The sequence below is a fragment of the Tenrec ecaudatus genome, chromosome 10 (assembly GCF_050624435.1).
Source record: "Tenrec ecaudatus isolate mTenEca1 chromosome 10, mTenEca1.hap1, whole genome shotgun sequence".
Lineage (NCBI taxonomy): Eukaryota > Metazoa > Chordata > Mammalia > Afrosoricida > Tenrecidae > Tenrec > Tenrec ecaudatus.
Window position 1 is genome coordinate 31829456 of NC_134539.1, and position 18573 is coordinate 31848028.

Here is an 18573-nt window from a genome sequence, read left to right on the forward strand (position 1 = left end):
TGGCACCTAACAACGTGAGTGGGAAGCAATGGATTGAAGAGACAATAGGCTTTTTGTTATTATTATTATTTTTTAGAAAGTCCTGAGGGATCCTTTAATCAGGGAACCAGCGGTCAGCTTAAATCTCAACAGAAAGGAGATTCTTCTTGACAAAATATTTGGACTACAGCTTTCATGATCTTTCCTGCTTGGCAAAACACAAAAGAGCACAGCCCATAGGTAACTGAGAGAAGGAGAACTGAGATACAGGGCAGTCACACCAGCATGAAAAATGAAACACTAAGTGGGAATGGTAAGGTGTTGCAAATTCTATCTCAACAAAGCTGTGTTAAAAAAAAGGGGGGGGGCAGGAGGAAAGTCAAGGGAGATGGAGGAAAGAGCTAGGAGTCAAAGGGCATTTATAGAGGTCTAGACAAAGACATGTATATGCAAAAATATATATGAGGATGGGGAAATAGATCTATGTGTCTATATTTATAGGTTTAGTATTAAGGTGGCTGAAGGACCTTGGGCCTCTACTCAAGCACTCCCTCAATGCATGAATACTTTCTTTTATTAAATTGGCACTCTACGATGTTCACCCTCCCGACACAACTGCTGAAGCCAAAGCGGGTGAACAAGTAAATGTGGTGAAGAAAGCTGATGGTGCCCGGCTATCAAAAGAGATAGTGTCTGGGGTCTTAAAGGCTTGAAGATAAACAAGCAGCCATCTAGCTCAGAAGCAACAAAGCCCACATGGAAGAACACACCAGCCTGTGTGATCACGTGGTCCTGAAGGGATCAGTTATCAGGCATCAAAGAACAAAAAATCATATTATTGGCTGCACACCTCCATGATACGATTGCCGAAGACAAACGGGTACATAAGCACTTGTGGCGAAGAAAGCTGATGGTGTCCAGCTAGCAAAAGAGATAGTGTCTGGGGTCTTAAAGACTTGAAGGTGAACAAGCGACCATCTAGCTCAGAAGCAACAAAGCCCACATGGAAGAAGCACACTGGCCAGTGCGATCACAAGGTGCCAAAGGGACCAGGTATAAGGCATCATGCAACAACAAAAAATATATATACCATATTGAATGAAGGGGGAAGTGCAGAGTGGAGACCCAAAGCCCATTTGTTGGTCACTGGAGATCCCCTCACAAAGGGGTCTAGGAGAGGAGATGGGTCAGTCAGGGTGCGAGGTAGTACCGATGAAGAACACAGCTTTCCCCCAGATCCTGGATGCTTCCTCCCCACCCCACTACCATGATCCGAATTCTACCTTGCAGGACTGGATAGGGCAGAGGTTGTACACTGGTGCAGATAGGAGCTGGAGGCATAGGGAATCTAGGGTGGATGATACCTTCAGGACCAGGGGTGTGAGGGGTGATACTGGGTGAGGCTTGGAAAGGGGGAACCGATTACAAGGATCCACATGTGACCTCCTCCCTGGGAGACGGACAGCAAAGAAGGGGGGAAGGGAGACTCTGGATAGGGCAAGATATGACAAAATAACAATCTATAAATTATCAAGGGCTCATGAGGGAGGGGGAGCAGGGAGGGAGGGGGAAAAAAGAGGACCTGATGCAAAGGGCTTAAGTGGAGAGCAAATGCTTTGAAAATGATTAGGGCAAAGAATGTACAGATGTGCTTTATACAATTGATGTATATATATGTATGGATTGTGATAAGAGTTGTATGAGCCCCTAATAAAATGTAAGAAAAAAAGCAAATAACCTGGTAAACCAGCATTTGGTGGAGGGACTTGAATGGAAGCAAAGCTTTAGCAATAGAGTGAGAAAAATAGGACCCTTAGTATTTGCTTTAATATCTGCCCAAAATTCATGAAGAACTTTCTGACAATGGCAACAAGTTCAGGCCCTGAAACAAAGAAGCACTAACCTATTATAGGTCAGTATGTCAGAAATGGTGTTGGCTGCTAGCGGCTCAAAAGAACTTAGAAGAATGTAGATCTAGACTTGGGGAGAATAGAGACTAAGTTCAAGTCAGAGTTTCCTATGATTATTCCACAAAACTCATTGGTTCTATAAGACGCTAATAGATGTAACATTAAAAAAGACTTCAGCGTGCATTAAAATGGAGAAACATTGAGTTAAACAAGGCTGAAAAGGTACCTTTACAGCAGGATATCTTGGAGTCCTTAAAATACTAGCGGGTATTGTGACAGTATATAGTGTTTAACAAAGAAATTTGTCTATGGGGTCTCAACAAGTGTCTAAAATTCCTAAGAATATACTACAGGAGATGCTGTCTGAGTCATACATCCCTAAATTCCTTCATAAGGCTAAACCTGGAAATTAATAGAGGGCCCCATTTTACAGGAGTAGCGGCTGGTGGTTTCAAACTGCTGACCTTATGATTAGCAGTCCAATGCGTAACAACTGTGCTACCAGGAGGCTTCTTGAGGGCCCCATTTTAAAGCATTTATGGCTTATACATAATTATAAGTTAATTACATATTAAAATGTATATTGTTTTTATTCCATACTTCAGTTAATCCAAAACACCTTAGGTAAATACTCCTTAAGGTATTTTTCTAGAAAGATAGATGAAGTGAATTCTGATGATGACTCCAAGTGTTTGTCTAATGGTCAAACCAAGCCAAGCCAGGCCAAGGGCTGTAGTAGCTGCACAGATTTCTGCTTAGGTATGGCCTCGTGTCAGACTTTTCAGGAGGGGAATGGTCATCACTCCCCGCTTACTTGTATACACCTTAATACATTCTCTCTCATCACAGAAACATATCATTGACCCTCAAGAATCACAATTATTTGATCCTCAATTCAACATGCATGTAAGTACACAATTGCTTGAACTGACTTCTTGGGGGGAAACTCTTGCAGGCATCCGTGTCCACTTCTCCCCCAGACCAGGTCCTCTTGGCCTCCTCTCTGGGCAACTTCCCCACCAAAGTCCCTCTTTGTAGCCCCAACGTCACTTTTCTGCTCTAGAATGAGGCTGTTGGTTCCTGGGCCCATTTCTGAACTTGAGCCAGAGCCAGATCCAGAGCAGGTCCCAGCTCAACCTCCTTCCTTCCTCGCTCCCACCCAGATGGCCAGATTCTGATCTGAGTCTCCACAGGAAACAATGACCTGAGAACCAGCTGCGCCATACCCCTTGCTGCCTTCACTCAGCACCTCAGGAATGTGAAACTAGTCTCATCTGGGGCTCCCTGCACCCACATTCCACGGTCTGCTGAAAGGCAAGCCCCAGATACTCTAAAGAAGCAAGTTTCCCTGGCCTCCTTTCCAGACCCCAGCAGTCCGTCCTTGTGATGAGGGAAGAGGGTCCTTAAGGCTAATCAGATTGGAGTAAAGAAGTCAGTTTCTCATTCCAGTCCACCCTGTGCTAGGGGCAGTTGAGGGCGGCAAGCAGCTGCAGGCTAGAAATGACAGCCTGAGCCCTCTCTACCACAGACTTCACTGCTGCTTACCCAACCAAGTCACCGCCGAGCATCCCATGCCATGGGCCTCCCCAGGCCCATCTTGTCTGGATAGTAGCAGCCTAGGTTCTGCATCTTCCCCAAGGGCAGTTCTCAGGCTGGTCTCAGAGAAGAGGGGCTTATTTCCTTTTCCACTCTACCTTTCTTACCAAACACAACCACCTTTTCTTAAAGGGAATCAGTGAAAGGACCTAGGCCAGTCAGCCAGCCACAGTCAGCCAGCCAGAAATAAAACCACAGGTTCGACCACCATGACGGTAAAAGGCCAGGCCAGAAACCGTATCAAGAGAGGACTTTCTTTTTTCCTTGGTCAGAGTGAAGCTGGGAAACAACAGACAAAAGCACCACCAGTTCTCTTGCCCCCCCATCAATGTGGGTTTAGGGAGGAAAGAAGGATGAGCAGGGAAGTACATTTCTTGGGAGTCATTTGGTGTGGGGGGTCGCAATAGCAGTCTACCATTGGTTTGCCAGGACTCTTGGGTTCCTCATCACCCCAAGAATTTACCTTCCAGCAGCACAGTAAGGAAAAGAGCAGCTTTTTCCTATATAAACAGTCTTTGAGACCCAAAGTTACATAACTAAAAAAAAAAAGAAAAAGAAAAACATACTCATTGCCATCGCATCTATTCTAACTCGTAGCAACCCTATTAGGCTTCTGAGCGTGTGCATCTTTATGGGAGCAGACAACCTCATCTTCCTCCTAAAGAATGAATGAGGGTGTTGAACTGCTGACCTGTCAGTTGGTAGTCCAACACTTACCCGACTTCACTACCAGGGCTCCTGAAGAACTTCATGACCCCTGTATTTCCTGAGGTGGTACTGATGATCCCATCCACCATCTGGTGTCCATACTAAAAACCATGGAGTCATCCTTGACTCCCTACCTTTCCCCTCCACCCCCCAAATAGGCACCATATTCTACCTATTCCACTTTGTTAGTGTCTGTATGTCTGTCCCCTCTTAGTTCTCTGCCTTCATCACCCTTGTCTGGATTATTGCACTTGCCTCTGTATTAGTTTGCCAACCTGCAACCTCACCTTGTCCATTTCCTCTTCTACTCTAGAGTGATATTCCCAAACTCACATTTGATCGTGCTGTTCTCCTAATTACAACCCCAAAGGCACCCCCCCCCTTGCCCTTGCATCATGCTAGTCTGCCGATTTTTTCCACTTCCAAGAGACAGTTCCATCATGTCCCTTCTGTCTACTTGATAGAAGCGCTTCCTGTTAGTCTTTGTACCAGCAGGACGGGCTTTTACTGCTTTTGAAGTACTCACAGCACAGTGGCACCTCCATCTGCTCTGGACTGTGCAAGTCCCTGGAGCAAGACCCAGCACAGGATCAAGCAGAGAGTAATTTCTTACTGTTTACTGAATGAAGAGATGAGTAATGAGGGGTTGGAGGCCAGAGCAGACTTGAGCCTCTGTTTGCAATAGCGGACTGGAGACGGGGACGGGAGTGTGTGCCTTTCCCCAGGAGCATGACAAATATGGCCAGCTCTCGAGCTACACAGATCCATAAGAGAATTCGCCTTTATATTGAGAAGGCAGCTTCTGGTGCCAGGCCACAGAATAACATTTTGGCCAGTTTTCCATGGTGGCTACTTGCTCTCTTCCCGATCTCTCTCGGCCACTTTCAGCAGCTCTTGTTACCCACTTACTGAGTCTGTTTCTTGGCCATCCTTAAGTGCCAGGAGGTGGTCAGCATCTGAAACTCCTTTCCAGCTCACCAACTTCAGCAACCCCTCTTTTCCAAGAATCTTGGCAAGTCCTCACTTCCCCCAGGGGAGGTGTCACTCTTGGGAACAACCTTCATTGATCTTCACTCTTTCCCCATAGGTATCTAAGAACCTTTCCATGACCATTTAAATCCACCCTCCTCCCGTCCACCCACTGGAGAGACCTCACTTGTCTCAGTAGTCTTAAAGTACCTGGAACTAAGTAGACAGACTAAGCATGCACTAATCAAATGGGGTCACAGATAATCTGGGTTTCAGTGATTCTAGGCTAGCATTTATCTCAGAGACTGCCTGGTGCCATATGCCATTCTCTATGTTTCTTTGGTCTCTAAGAGCAGGAGGCAGTGCTTTGTCTGACACAACTAAGTGATTGAAAGCTCCGTTTGTTTTTCTTGTAAGGAATCTCTTCCTTTCCAGTTGCAGCCTAAAAAGAAGACATAGACTGTGCAGCTGCACCAACCAGCTCAGCAATACAAACCATACAAGAGCCCAAACTTAACCAAACTGCGCTACAGAGAGCCTTAGACGGCTGGAAGGTGCCCTAGATCATGAGAGATGTGGCTCAGACAGAGCTGACACACGCAGTGGGCCTAGATTCCTGGCAGACTCTTTGGGAGAATCTGGGCTCTAGACACACACACACACACACACACACACACACACACACACACACATACACACACACACACACACACAGCAGGAAGGCACCTAGGGAAACTGTCTCCAAGAGGAGATCTCATTCCTGTTCTAAGGAGACAGGAAGAGACCCTGGGGAACTCTCAGGCATAAGCCCGGCTTGGTTCAGCTGCTGAGATGCAGCTAGGCCAATTAAGCCATTGGAGTGATTGGGAAAGGGAGGGGACTCCCTTAGGCAAACTCCCACCCCAGACAGGAGGCTCCACACAGCTGTGTCAGAGGCAGCAGCAGCAGCAGCAGCAACAACAACAAGAGGCAAAGACTTCTTCCTCTTCCTCCCACTAGCTGAGAAGTAATGCTTAAATTAGCACCTTGGAAACACCCAGATCTGCCGGCTTTGCCTTTTCTCCCAACTCCTAGCACTCCCCCAGGCCTCCTTTTTTAGCTTGAGTTTCTCTTTGAAGTAAATAATAATAATAATAAATAAATAGACATGACTCTCCTAGAGCTTATTCTTCCAAATATGGAATGCCTGTGAATTCTTCCCACCACTGGGGGTGGGGGTCGGGGGAGGACTATCTGATGATGCAGTCCTGGGACAGGGCTTGATCCACAGAGCTCGGTCCGGAAAGAGGCAATGCTATTGACACCAGAATTGCCCTGCTTCCCTTATGGCTTGACGAGGAGCCCTGACCCTGCTCTCAGGGGCATTCACACTAAGGAAGTGAGCCAGAGAAGTAAACTTGCCCTCAACTGTGACCTTCATCTGCTTCTATGTTCCATGGTGTCCCCAACACCTAGAACAGTATCTAGAACAGAGCAGATGCTCACAAAACTTTGATAAATCAATTTGCTGGATTAATGGTATGACGTCCCCATGATATCCTTTGGAGGGGAAACTGGGGAATTCCTGTTTAAATTGTAAGAAGAGAGTTTGTTTCAGAAACAGAAAAACAGAACAGAACTTCCTAGAGGTATCAGTAAAATCCTGGCCAAAAGTACAATCGGTCAGAGCTGGGCCTGAGTCTAGGCACCCAGGTTTTATGTTCAACCCAAGTATCCTTAAAGAGCCACGTTGCCCTTCTCTTTTGCCTTTTGCCTCTGCGGCATGGCATCTTGATCCCTTATGTTCCAAAATGAAGTGTGTGAGGAAGAGGGCATCCACATGGGGTCCTGGTGAAACTTCAGACAAGATTCTGTAGGCCTCAACAATACTTTGAAAGGGAGTTTTGGAGTGCCCCTAGACTTCAGCTTGGATACAAGGTTCAAGAAGCAGAGTTCTGAAGGGCAATAAGGTCGATGGCTCCAAAATGGGCACTGACCTCACTGCCATATCCATAAGACTCACTCTGGCAGAGAGGGACTCCTTTAGCTTTCAAGGAAAGAGGAACAATTTTGCTAGTAAATGCTTCTTTGTCCACAAACACATCTCCTACTCCAGGATCACACAGACCAGAGCACAGGCCTAAGGAGTCCTCTGGCCACAACAGTCTCCCACAGTGCAGCCCAACCCTTCCCCACCTTTCCCTGTACAGCTATTCCCACCCACCTGAGAAACCCCAGATGGAGACAAGAACCCACTTACTGCTTCCTTCTCCTGACTCACTTGGTCCTACTACTTGATCCACTCTTTTTGGTTACTTTGATGAGATGCTGAGAACTGGAAGTACAGTCTAGTTCCAGAAGCCAGATTAGATAGAAAGAGAATCTGAAAAAGGAAAGCCAGCCCAAGGTCCTTCTGCAAGTTCAAGGAACCAACTTCCCCCTAGGCTTCTCTGACCCTCAAACCATCCAATGAAGGTGTCAGCCTAGGAAAGAAATTATGAAGCATCTCTCTTCCCAATAGAATGCTGTCAACAGAGTCACTCTGTTTTGGCTCCTAAATGGTATAAGTAAACACAGAAGAGGGGAAGAGCAAAGATCTACTGAGTGGTCCTTAACGAGTCTCTCCACCTTCCCTTGGCAGATAGGGCGTAGAGTCGTAGGTCCTTGCCAAGGTCCGCCCTGGCAGCTGGAATGAGCAGGTTACTTGCCAAGGAAGCCACAAAGCATATCTGTCAGTCAGGAGCCTCCAGACTGACTCACAGACAAAACCTGTTCCTCACCTCCCCACCTAATAACCCACAGTGGGAGGAAGCTTAGGGAGGCCTAGAGCTTCAGGATTTGGAGAGCTCTGCTCTCCTCAGCTGTGCTCAGAGACTAGGGCACCCACGCGTCCAAGTTCTGGACTTTCTCTAGCTTCCTTCTTGCTTCTAAGGGATGGGGGCGGGGTAGGGGGGCGGGGCGGGGGCGGGGTGAGGCGATGGAAAAGCGAACAGGTCCAAGTGTTCCCTCCCTTCGTGCTCTCTAGACCAGCTGAGTAGCCTCAACTTTCCCTCGCGGAAAAGCCAGTCAGGTAGCCCTCTGTCAGTGGCCACTGGGTATGGTCTCCCCCAAGCCTCAGAAAGCCCGCCCCGCCATCCCCTCGGAGCCGGCAGCGATGACATCATTCCTCCCTGACGCCGGGACAGCGAACTGGCGGCAGAATCTGCGCCCAGCAAGGACTCCAAGCACGTAGGCCCAGGGGCCTGGGGCTCTTTGCAAGTGGCAGGCACAGGCAGCTCCAGGGGGAGCGGCCCCGCCCCCTCCCCATCAGCACGCTCCTCTACGTCCTCGTTTCTCCATCTGTCAAGCACTCACCTCGGCGCCTTCTGGAGGGGAAGGGACCCCCCACACCGTTACTGCTCCCAGTTGTTCCCATGCACATCCAGAGACCTGGCGGGTGGCGCCCCTCCCTGCTCCAGCATCATAGGCCTCTAGGGCTAAGCGCCTACCTACTACCACCTCCCCATCACAGGCCCCACTGGGCCTGCTGCCCGATATTTCCCATCCGTTTCCTTGCCATCCCCCACCACGGTGCCCCCTCTATTCCATCCGACGCCGCTCCCGGGGACGCCCTAGGCCTGCATCAGCGGTGCCCTTCGTCTTTCCAGGCCCCCGCGCTCTGGCCCCGCTGCAGCATTCTCCCGCCGGGTTCTGGGCCCGCAAGTCCTCCTCCCCCGGCGATCCGATGGCGCCCCCTCCACACGGCCTATTCCCTCCTGGTCCTCCGCGGCTCCCCCTCCAGGCCCTGGCCTGCCCGCCGCCCGCCCCCTCACCAGCGGCTGCATCTCCGAGTGCGCGGTGGGCACCTGGAACCGGTCGATCTCCTCCATCATGGTGCCGGCGGGCGAGCGGGCCGGGGGCGCGGCCGGGGACGCCGATGGACCGCGTGGGGCGGCGGCCCCAGGAGCCCGGCGGTGGTGCAGACTAGGCCGTCTGCGAGGAGTCGGGCCCGCAGGCGGCCGGGAGCGAGAGGTGCGCGGGCGGACTGAGGCCGGCGAGGCTCGGAGGGCTCGCTGAGCTCTCCAGCGGCTGTGGCCAGGCCCGGCCGCAGGTCTTGCCTCGCCTACTCCTCCGCCGCCGCCTCCTGTCAGCAGCTCAGCCACTGCGGTGACTCGGCAACTCCACTTCCGGGTCCGGGACACCGCCCGGGGCTTGCATTATTCATGAGGAGGCGGTGTCTGGACGCCCCAGTCCCGCCCACATGCAGGAGTCCTGAAGGCTCAACGTCTTCCGAGGCCGGATTCTTGAAGGGGCGGGATTTAGCGCCACGAGAGACGCCCCCACGCGCCCAGCCCCGCCTTCTCGATGGTTCGGGAGGGGCCGCTAGAGGCGCCTGCGCCGTGACTGCCAGTCGGTTGCTAAGTAACCGCGTCAGGGAGCCGCTGATTCTTTCCTACAAGGGCTCGGGGACCGCCAAGACAACTACCGCTGTCCCCAGAGAACCTCCGCGACTGGGACTTAAAGTGAGAGCCCGGATTTCCTGTGCGTGGTCAAGGAGCTGGACAAACTTCTTGTTCTCATACAAGGGGGCGTTTTGTAGGCGATCCAAGAGTTGAGGTGCTTCCTGCTTCAACGAAGATGCCCCATAAGCAGACTCGTAAGCCGGTAACGCACATCCTCTCTCGCTGGCCTCTGACCTTCACCCCAGTGACCACTGCTTATACTTCTGCTGATCCTGGATCTTCCTTTCTCTATTGACCCTTAACTTTTTCTCCCCCTGTGACCCCTAGCCTGTGCTCCCTCTGACCTCTGACTCTAGCCTGCTCTGTCCCTCTGACCTTGGCTTCCCTCCCACACGTCTTGGACCACTCTTTCCCACTCTTCTCTCATTTGGCCTTCCCGCACCCCTGCACCCCCTCCACTCACTCGTGACCCATCCTGACTGCCCCAGACTCATTAACCACTCCCCCCCTTCCACTTGGACAGCCATCATTACCCTCTCATTCTTCTCCCCAAAGAACGCCCTCTCATCTGTTCAGCCCTTTGCTATGGGGTCTGCACTAGGCTGGATTGGAGACACAAGTCCAGCCCTTTGAGGACACACTGAAAATTCGAGGGAACTGTCCGGGACTCTAGAATAAATTATGGGCAAGGGCTTGGCTTGGGTTTTCTACAGTGGGAAGAGAGAGAGATTCGGTAGAGGGGAAGAGGGGAGAGAGTCCTTTCCCATCTCTGGCCTCCCATGTCATACACTGCAAACGCCCAGATGCTGGCCTCTGGTGGTTTCCGGATCCCCTGTATCCACTCCCGGGACTCCTTCAGCCATTGTGGACATTGTGTCCTTGTTGCCACCTCTCTAGATGTCACCCTTTCTCAAAGGAAGCCCAAGAAAGAGTCAGCCCCCTTGCCCACCCAGGGCAGAGTACTGCTTTTCTCCCAGTGTTACCCTGGAAGGGAACTAGCCCAGCTTCTGGAGGAGCCTGTTAGGAATCACTTTTTCCAAACCCTTTATGCATTACCACCCTGGGACTAATTTATAGTTTCTGGCTCTGTGAAGCAAAACATCTATTTATCGTTCTAAATTTATCTCACTTAGGCCTAGAAATTTTGAAATTTGGCAAGTGTTTGCAACTTTATATATTTTGGTCCCTTCTCTTCCTTATCAGCACCTTGTTCTTCTGCTTCTCTCACCTGTACTCCTATGGCAGGTGGCCACTAATTTCTTAGATCTTTGTTGTCATGGAAAAGCTGATATTCCCATGCAGTGATGCCCTCGTTTTAGGACGACTTGAGTTATGTTTTCAAGCTCATGTGCAATGCTTAGTTTACATGATTTTTTAAAATAGAAAATTGGGGGTCTGGCTTATATACCATAAGCGTATGTAACCACCACCACATTTGAGACACCAGACACTTATATGACATCAGAAAGTTTAAAAAATTAAAATAAAAGAATTCTCCATTGTTTTATTCCAGTTAACATCCATTCCCCAGCTCCAGGTAACCACTGATCTACTTTCTGCTGCAACTATTTAGATCTGTCTTTTCTAGCACTTGGCGGTTGAACCCTCTTGAAGATCTATTTTCCCAGCCCACTAGGGGTGACATTAGAGACTAGTTGTCCTGAGAGCAGAGAGAGGCAACTAGTAACAGGAAGCAGAAAAATCTGGGTCAACGGGCCCTGTGCTGCCCCCTCGAAGGAAATATTTAGTATGATGTCAATATTGATGTGTGGAGTGGAGAAAACATTGGGTTGCCCTAGGCTGTATTCATTATGTCTTTGCTTTAGTGATGCGATGTTAGGTGAGGTGTCTGACAAGGTGCCTGGAGATGTCTGAGAAATTGTCTCTGTCCTTTGGGAGCTTAGTTTAAAGAGAAAGACAGAATACAGTCACATAAAGACAAAGGGATACTAGACTCACAAGGCCAAGAGGGACAGAGGGATGTGGGTGAGAGCAGCCACTTAGTAGGAATGAGGGTCGTTTAGTGTGCTGTGGGTCTGAACTTTCATGAGAAAGGGAGAGATCTGCAGTAGGATGAGTAGCAAAGGTCAGACTCTGCAAGGTCTTGTAGGCCACATCAAACAAGATGGACTTTTGGAACTTGAACCTCAGATCAACAGGGAGCCAATGAACGGTCTAATTGGTAGAGTGACAAAAACCACTGACGTTTAAATTATTTTCTTTCCATTAACAAACCCAACCTTTACTTGCTTCTCCATTGTAGGCCTCCAGGTCCTACCTGTCTTCTCCCAGATGCCTTCTGCTGCTCTCACCCACATGTCCATCTTGGCCTCAGGGGTCTGGTTTCTTCTGCCTGTTGCTACCTGCTGTGTCTTCCCCTCCATTGCTTCTTCATCTTCTATTCATACGTCAAGTCTCACATTAACCATAAGATTCTTCTATAAGGGCTAAGTGCCCTTCCTGGAGGCAATTGTTGTTAGGTGCCTTCCAACTCATTGCATCCTTATGTACAACAGAACAAGCCACCACTCCATCCTACACCGTGTTCACAATTGCTCTTATGTTTAAGCCCATTGTTGCAACCACTGTAACAATCCATCTTGTTGGGGACCTTCCTCTTTTTCACTATCCCTTGCTTTATTAAGCCTGATGTCCAACGCCGGGGCCTGGCCTCTCCTATTAATAGTTCAAAGTATGTGAGATGAAGTCTTGCCCTCCTTGGCTCTAAGGAGCATTCTGACTGTACTTCTTCCAAGACAGATTTGTTGGTTCTTTTGGAAGTCCACGGTACTTTTTAATATTCCTTGCCAACATCACAGTTCAACTGCATCGTTTTTTCTTCGGTTTTCCTTATTTAATGTCCAACTTTCACATGCATACAAGGCAATTGAAGATATTGTGGCTTGGGTCAGGCACACCTTAATACTCAGTTTATGCATTGGGCTGCTAACTACAAAACCACAAGATGTTCCTCAGGAGAAATATGACACTTTCTACTTTTATAAAGCGTTAAATACTTGGAAAACCACAGGGGTAGTTCTATCCTGTCCCATGGGGTCACTATGAGTTGGGATCAACCTGATAGCAGTGAGTTTGGATTTTTTCCCCCCTGGATGCTAGATAGAGTTACCATCCCCATAGACTATAAATTCTGTGATATCAAGGATCATTGTCTGTCTCATTCATTGTTGAGTCCTCTGTACCTTTTAATGCCTAGAATATATTAAATTCTTAGAAAATGAGTTAATATGAATTCTGAATGCCCTTAGCTATTCATTGAAAAATTGATCTGGGTGTGTTTGAAAGATGGGAAGTGAAGAGCCTGGGGTAAGGAGACTAGTGACAGAAAAATGTCAGTGTATACACATGTCGCCTGTGTTAGCAACCCAGATCTTGCTTGGCAAGGCTTACAGAAAAAAACAAAAACAAAGACAAAGGATGAATAAAAGTGAAAGAGGTAAGTAAGCTTTACTTTGATTGCATAAGCAAGCAGCAAACTAGGAGTAGCGTCGCCAAGGCAAGTACACCAGGAAAGGGGATTTGCAGTTTTATATATGTACACCAGGAAGTAAATGATGAGGATTGTGACTATGCAACAGATTTCCAAGGAATAATCATGAATATACATGGGGGCAGGGTTGATTCTTGGCCAGGAAATGAGTTGTCAGACCCCTCGCTCCTAAATCCTGTCTGACTTGTTCTGGTGATATTTTTCTGGTGACTTTTTATTCTTTGACCAAAGTTCTTTTGTTCTGGGGTCAACAGTAGGTTGCTGCTATTCTTTCTGAGCCTATTTAGTGGACCAATATTTATAACTGATACTTACAGGGAAGAAAATGCTCAACAGAATCAGATTACCAGGAAGGAAAGAACAGGTTAATCGTGTCCAATAGATGAAGTATGTATTTCAACATCCTGTGATATCTCTTATATCCTAAGGTTGGATTCATTGGAAAAGCTAGGGAATTTACAATGTTGCATAGGACCAAGTAGGTCAAGGGGTCATCTCCCCCGCATTCATGTTTATATCTGTGTTGACAGTCAGGCTAAGAATTATTCAAATTTGAATTACAGCATACCTGTGCCACTGTGGGCATTGGGTATTATTGTTAGGCGTCATCTGGGCATTGGGTATTATTGTTAGGTGTCATCTGGGCATTGGGTATTATTGTTAGGCGTCATCTGGGCATTGGGTATTATTATAGTTAGGTGTCATCAAGTCACTTCCAACTCATAGCATTCCCATTTGTAACAGAACAAAACACTGCCCTGTCTTCCACTATTCTCAAAAATTGTTGTGTTTGAGCCCATGGTTACAGCCACTGCATCGATCTGTCTCATTGAAGGTTCTTCTCCTTTTCAATGACCCTTCACTTTATCAAGCTTGAAGTCCTTCTTTAGACGGGTCCCTCTTCTAAAACAGATTTTCTCATTCTTGAAGTCCATGGTATGTTCAGTTTTCTTTGCCAACACCAGACTTAGGTCAGGTGTACCACAGTCCTCAGAGTGACATCTTTACTCGTCAACACTTTAAAGACTTAAACTCACAGTGGCAGTTCTGCCCTGTCCTGTAAGGTCATTATGAGTTGACATTGACTTGATGGCAGTGAGTTTTGTTTTAGAATTTTGTTCAATATATCTGCCCAATGCAATATGTGATTTGATTTCTTTTTTTATTTTACTTATTTTTTTGTGATTTGATTTCTTGACTGCTCCTTCCATGATTGTGAATGTAAGTAAAATGAAATCTTTGACTATATCAATCTTTTCTCTATTTATCATTATGCTGCTTATTGGTCCAATAGTAAGGTTTTTTAAACAATATAATATAATCCCTACTAAAGTGTGTAATCTTTGATCTTCATTAGTTAGTGCTTCAAGTTCTCTTCATTTTCATCAAGCAAGGCTGGGTCATGAGTAAATTGATGGTTAAGGAGCCTTCCTCCAATCTTGATGCCATGTTCTTCTTCATAGAATCCATATTCTCAGATTATTTGCTTAGCATGTGGATTGAGTAAATATGGTAAAACCATCAACTCTGACGCGTAGCGTTCTTAGTTTTAAATCATTCAACATCATCCCTTTATTCTGTTCCATCGACTACCTGTTGGTCTGTGGACAGATTCTACATGAGTACAGGTAAGCGTTCTAAAATTCTCATTCTTTGGAATGTCATCTTTTAGTTTGTTATGATCCATACAGTCAAATTACCTTGCACTCTCAATAAAACATAAGTAAACAGTTTTTGGTATTTTCTGTTTTCAGCCAAGATCCATCTTACATCAGCAATGATATCTTCTGCTATACATTCTTTTCTGAATCTGGCTTGAATTTCTAGCACTGCGCTATGAATGTACTGCTATAACCATTGTTGAATTAGCTTCTGCAAAATTTCACTTGCATGTTATATTAATGATAGTGTTCAATGAGTTCTGTATTCTATTAGGTCACCTTTCTTTGGAATAGGCACAGATATGGATTTCTTCCGGTTGCCTGGCCAGATAGCTGTCATCCAAATGTCTTGGCCTACATGAGTGAGTCCCTCTAATGATGCATCGGTTTGTTAAAACATTTCAATTGGTATTCTGTCGAGTCTTGAGGCATTGTTTTCTTGTTGTTGTTGTTGTTTGGTGGATGTCTTCAGTGCAGCTTGAACTTCTTTCTTCAATACCATTGGCTCTTGATCACATGCTACTTCCTGAAATGGTTGAAAATCTACCAGTGCTTTTTTATGTATTCCTTCTCTCTTCTTTTTAGGTTTCCGGTGTCATTCAATATCTTACCCATATAATCCTTCAGTATTTCAACTTGAGGCTTGATCTTTTCTTCTTCAGTTCTTTCAGCCTGAAATATGCTTAGTGTGTCCTTCCCTTTGGTTTTCTAACTCCAGGTCTTTGCACATTTCCTGGCATGTTGGTTTGTTTTCTTGCGATGACCTTTGAAATTTTCTGTTTGACTCTTTTACTTCCTTTTGCTCATTCCTTTCTTGTCTTTTAATGACCTTTTCTTGTATGACGTTCTTGACGTCATCCCACAACTTCACTGGTCATCTCTCATTAGTGTTCAATGAGTCAGATGTGTTCTTGAGATGGTTTCTAAATTCAGGGTTGCGTTTTGGCATTTGTGGACGTATTTGGATTTTCTTGAGCTTCAGTCTGAACTTGCATTTGAGCAATTGATGATCTCTTCCACATTTGGCCCCTGAACTTGTTTTGGCTGCTGACATTGAGCTTTCTATGATCTCTTTTCACAAATGTAGTCTATTTGATTCCTGTGGATCTCAGCTGGTGAGGTCCATATATAGTCTTCATTTATGTTGTTAAAAAAGATATTTTCAGTGAATAAATCATTTGGGGGGGCTTTGCAAAATTCTAAAATGTGATCTCTAGCATGGGACGATCACCATGGCTATATTTGTCAATGAGTGGACCTTCTTTGTTTCCAGTCATCAGTAATTATCCATTCATCTTGACTGCTCAATCCATTTCATACTGAAGGAGTTGGTGAAATTCTTCAATTAATCATTGGCTTTAGTGTTTGGCTCATAGTAGTCATGTTAAAGTCTTTCTTGTAGATGTCTGAATATTATCCTATCCCAGAAAATAATTGTGCTTCAAGAAGTATCTTGAGATGTTGGAAATTAAGAGGTCAAAGAGGCAGCTGATGAAAATATGCCTGCTCATTAAATGGTTGTTTATTGGTTACCTACTATGTGCCAGGTACTGCTCAGGTATTGGTGATGTAGCAACAGCACCAACAAAAATCCCTGCTTTTCTGGGGCTTACCTTTTAGTTGGAGGTAAATAGTAACCAAGAAATACATAAATATAGAGAGTATTAAGTGGTGCTAGGTGCCCAGGAGACAAATAAAATGAGGAACAGAGCTAGGAAGTATAAAAAAAGAAGATTGTCATTTAAATATGGTGATCACAGAGGTCAGATTTGAACAAAGACCTATAGGAAATGAAGGAGATCTCTCTGTGATATTTGAAGGGGAGAAAGGATTCCAGACAGAAGACATGGCAAGTGTGAAGTCCTTGAGTTAGGGGCCTGCTGCAAATGTTCTCGATCAGTAAAAAAGACGAGGGGAAAGAGACAGGAAATACGGTCCGAGTTGTGCATCCTTAACCAAGTCTAACCAACTAGCCTACTGCTGTGGAGTCAATGTAGCAATCCTGTAAGACAGAGTAGAACTTCCCCTAGGGTTTCCTCAGCGTACATCTTTATGGAAGCAGACTGCCACATCCTTTTCCCACAGAGCCACTGGTGGATTTGAGTCAAGGACTGTTTGATTAGCAGCCAAGTGCTTAACCACTGCACCACCAGGGATCCTGGTTAATCAAATAACCCATGGAAAGTTAAATCGATCGTGATAGAGCTCCATTAATCATTTGTCCTTAAAATGCATGAATGTCAGGCATTATAAGCTGTGGCCAGCTCAAAACATCACTGGCAATGCCCCAATAACAAAATGTCCTGCCCTCAAATTACGAAAATTCCAGCTGACTGTGTGTGTGCACATGCAGGAGAGGTTTGCAACATTGCCAAACGTTGCCCGACAGCCCGACTTCTGAGTAGAGAACTGAGTTTGTGTCTGCCTTCAGCTCCAGTTCAAGGCCAAATTGCGTTTATGACTAACAAGTTTTAGTATCCCTTTAGAACTCATGAGAAAAAATCAAAGTCTGAAATTTTACATTGTTCTCTAAGAGCCAAAGAAGAGCCTTGTGCTTTTGGATTATTTTATGATTTCTCAAGAGGACCCTTAGGACAATACTTAAGAAATCAATGTTGATTTAACTGGAGGGTGACTGGGGTAGGGGTGAATGGGGAGGATTGGGTACACAGCCAAAAGGGAGTCTTAGATGACTCAAATGTTGTCATCATAGAAGAAAGGACAGCCCGAGAGGAGCAGCATCTTGGGGAAGGTGATGTTTCTGTTTGCTCAAACTAAGATGCCCTCACTTTTTTTTCTTTTCTCCATTCATTTATTTTTACTTTCCAACCATTTTATTGGCACAAAATTTACACACCATATAATTGAAGAGTTCACTGGATCATAGCAAGGGGAATTGTCGAGTCCCCACCACGTCTATCTTAGAGCGTTCCCTCTCCTCGTGGTGGGATCGCCTCTGAAATGAGCTTTGTGTCCTCACCTGTATAACCCTTTTCCTCGGGGTCATCCTTACACTCTGTCTTACGCAAGCCCTAGGAACTACCCTTGACCCCTTTGCCTCCTCAATCAAACTACTTCATACTGACTGCCACCTGTCTAACACAGTCACAGCTCACTGGAGTGCTGTACTAGTCCTGTGACTGGTCTTCCCTTGACCCACAGGTGCTCCTTCCACTCCATTCTCTACACTAAATTGAAAAGAATACTCTTTTAAAACTACCACTTTTATTTTATCACACCCCCAGACACACACACACACACACACACACACACACACACACACACACACACACACGCAGACTCATAACCCTTCCGTGATTCCCACTGCCCTTAGGTCAGGGACTAAATCTTCAGATAACCCTGTAAGAGTCTATCTGGACTGAGGGCCTACTTGGATCTCTAGTCTGAATTTATACCACTCTTTCTTCCCCCGTGACTTCTATGCTTCAGTTCCATATGCTGCCTCCTCTCTCTGGAATACTCTTCACACCACTTTCTGGCACATGAAGAGTTTATCCCAAACATCAGCCTTCACAATCTGTTCCAATGCTCCCTGCCGTGTTCCTGAAGAACAGTTTCCTCTATTATATCATCTCAGTGATCTGCGTTCCTTTTTCACACCCTGCATCACAGTTTGCAATTATTCATTCATTGGATTCTTGGCTTTCTTGTTCACTAGACTGTGAGCTTCTTGAGAGCAGGGCCTGTAGATGATTTTGCTCACATCTGTATACTTAGCTCCTAACACAGTGGCCATCCCATCAGACGTTCTCAACCAGTGACTGCTGAATGGCTGATGGGAGGCCGCAGCAGAAGGA

The 18573-nt window shown here is 46.4% G+C and overlaps 2 protein-coding genes across 7 annotated transcripts in view; one reads left to right on the plus strand and one right to left on the minus strand.

Moving 5' to 3' along the window:
- The window catches only part of FAM219A (family with sequence similarity 219 member A), a 49796-nt gene extending 40498 nt beyond the window's left edge, over positions 1–9298 (minus strand). Inside the window, exon 1 of one of the 6 annotated variants that reach the window (XM_075560055.1) lies at positions 8954–9298. In XM_075560055.1, coding sequence (XP_075416170.1) covers positions 8954–9013 — 60 coding nt within the window. In that variant the 5' untranslated portion in view covers positions 9014–9298. The remainder of the gene's footprint in view (positions 1–8953) is intronic. The other 5 variants (XM_075560056.1, XM_075560054.1, XM_075560058.1 and 2 more) reach the window with 5 other exon arrangements.
- Positions 9299–9758: 460 nt separating this feature from the next.
- Positions 9759–18573, plus strand: part of DNAI1 (dynein axonemal intermediate chain 1) — a 72547-nt gene continuing 63732 nt past the window's right edge. Inside the window, exon 1 of the mRNA XM_075559491.1 lies at positions 9759–9785. Within this exon, the coding sequence (XP_075415606.1) occupies positions 9759–9785 (27 nt within the window). The remainder of the gene's footprint in view (positions 9786–18573) is intronic.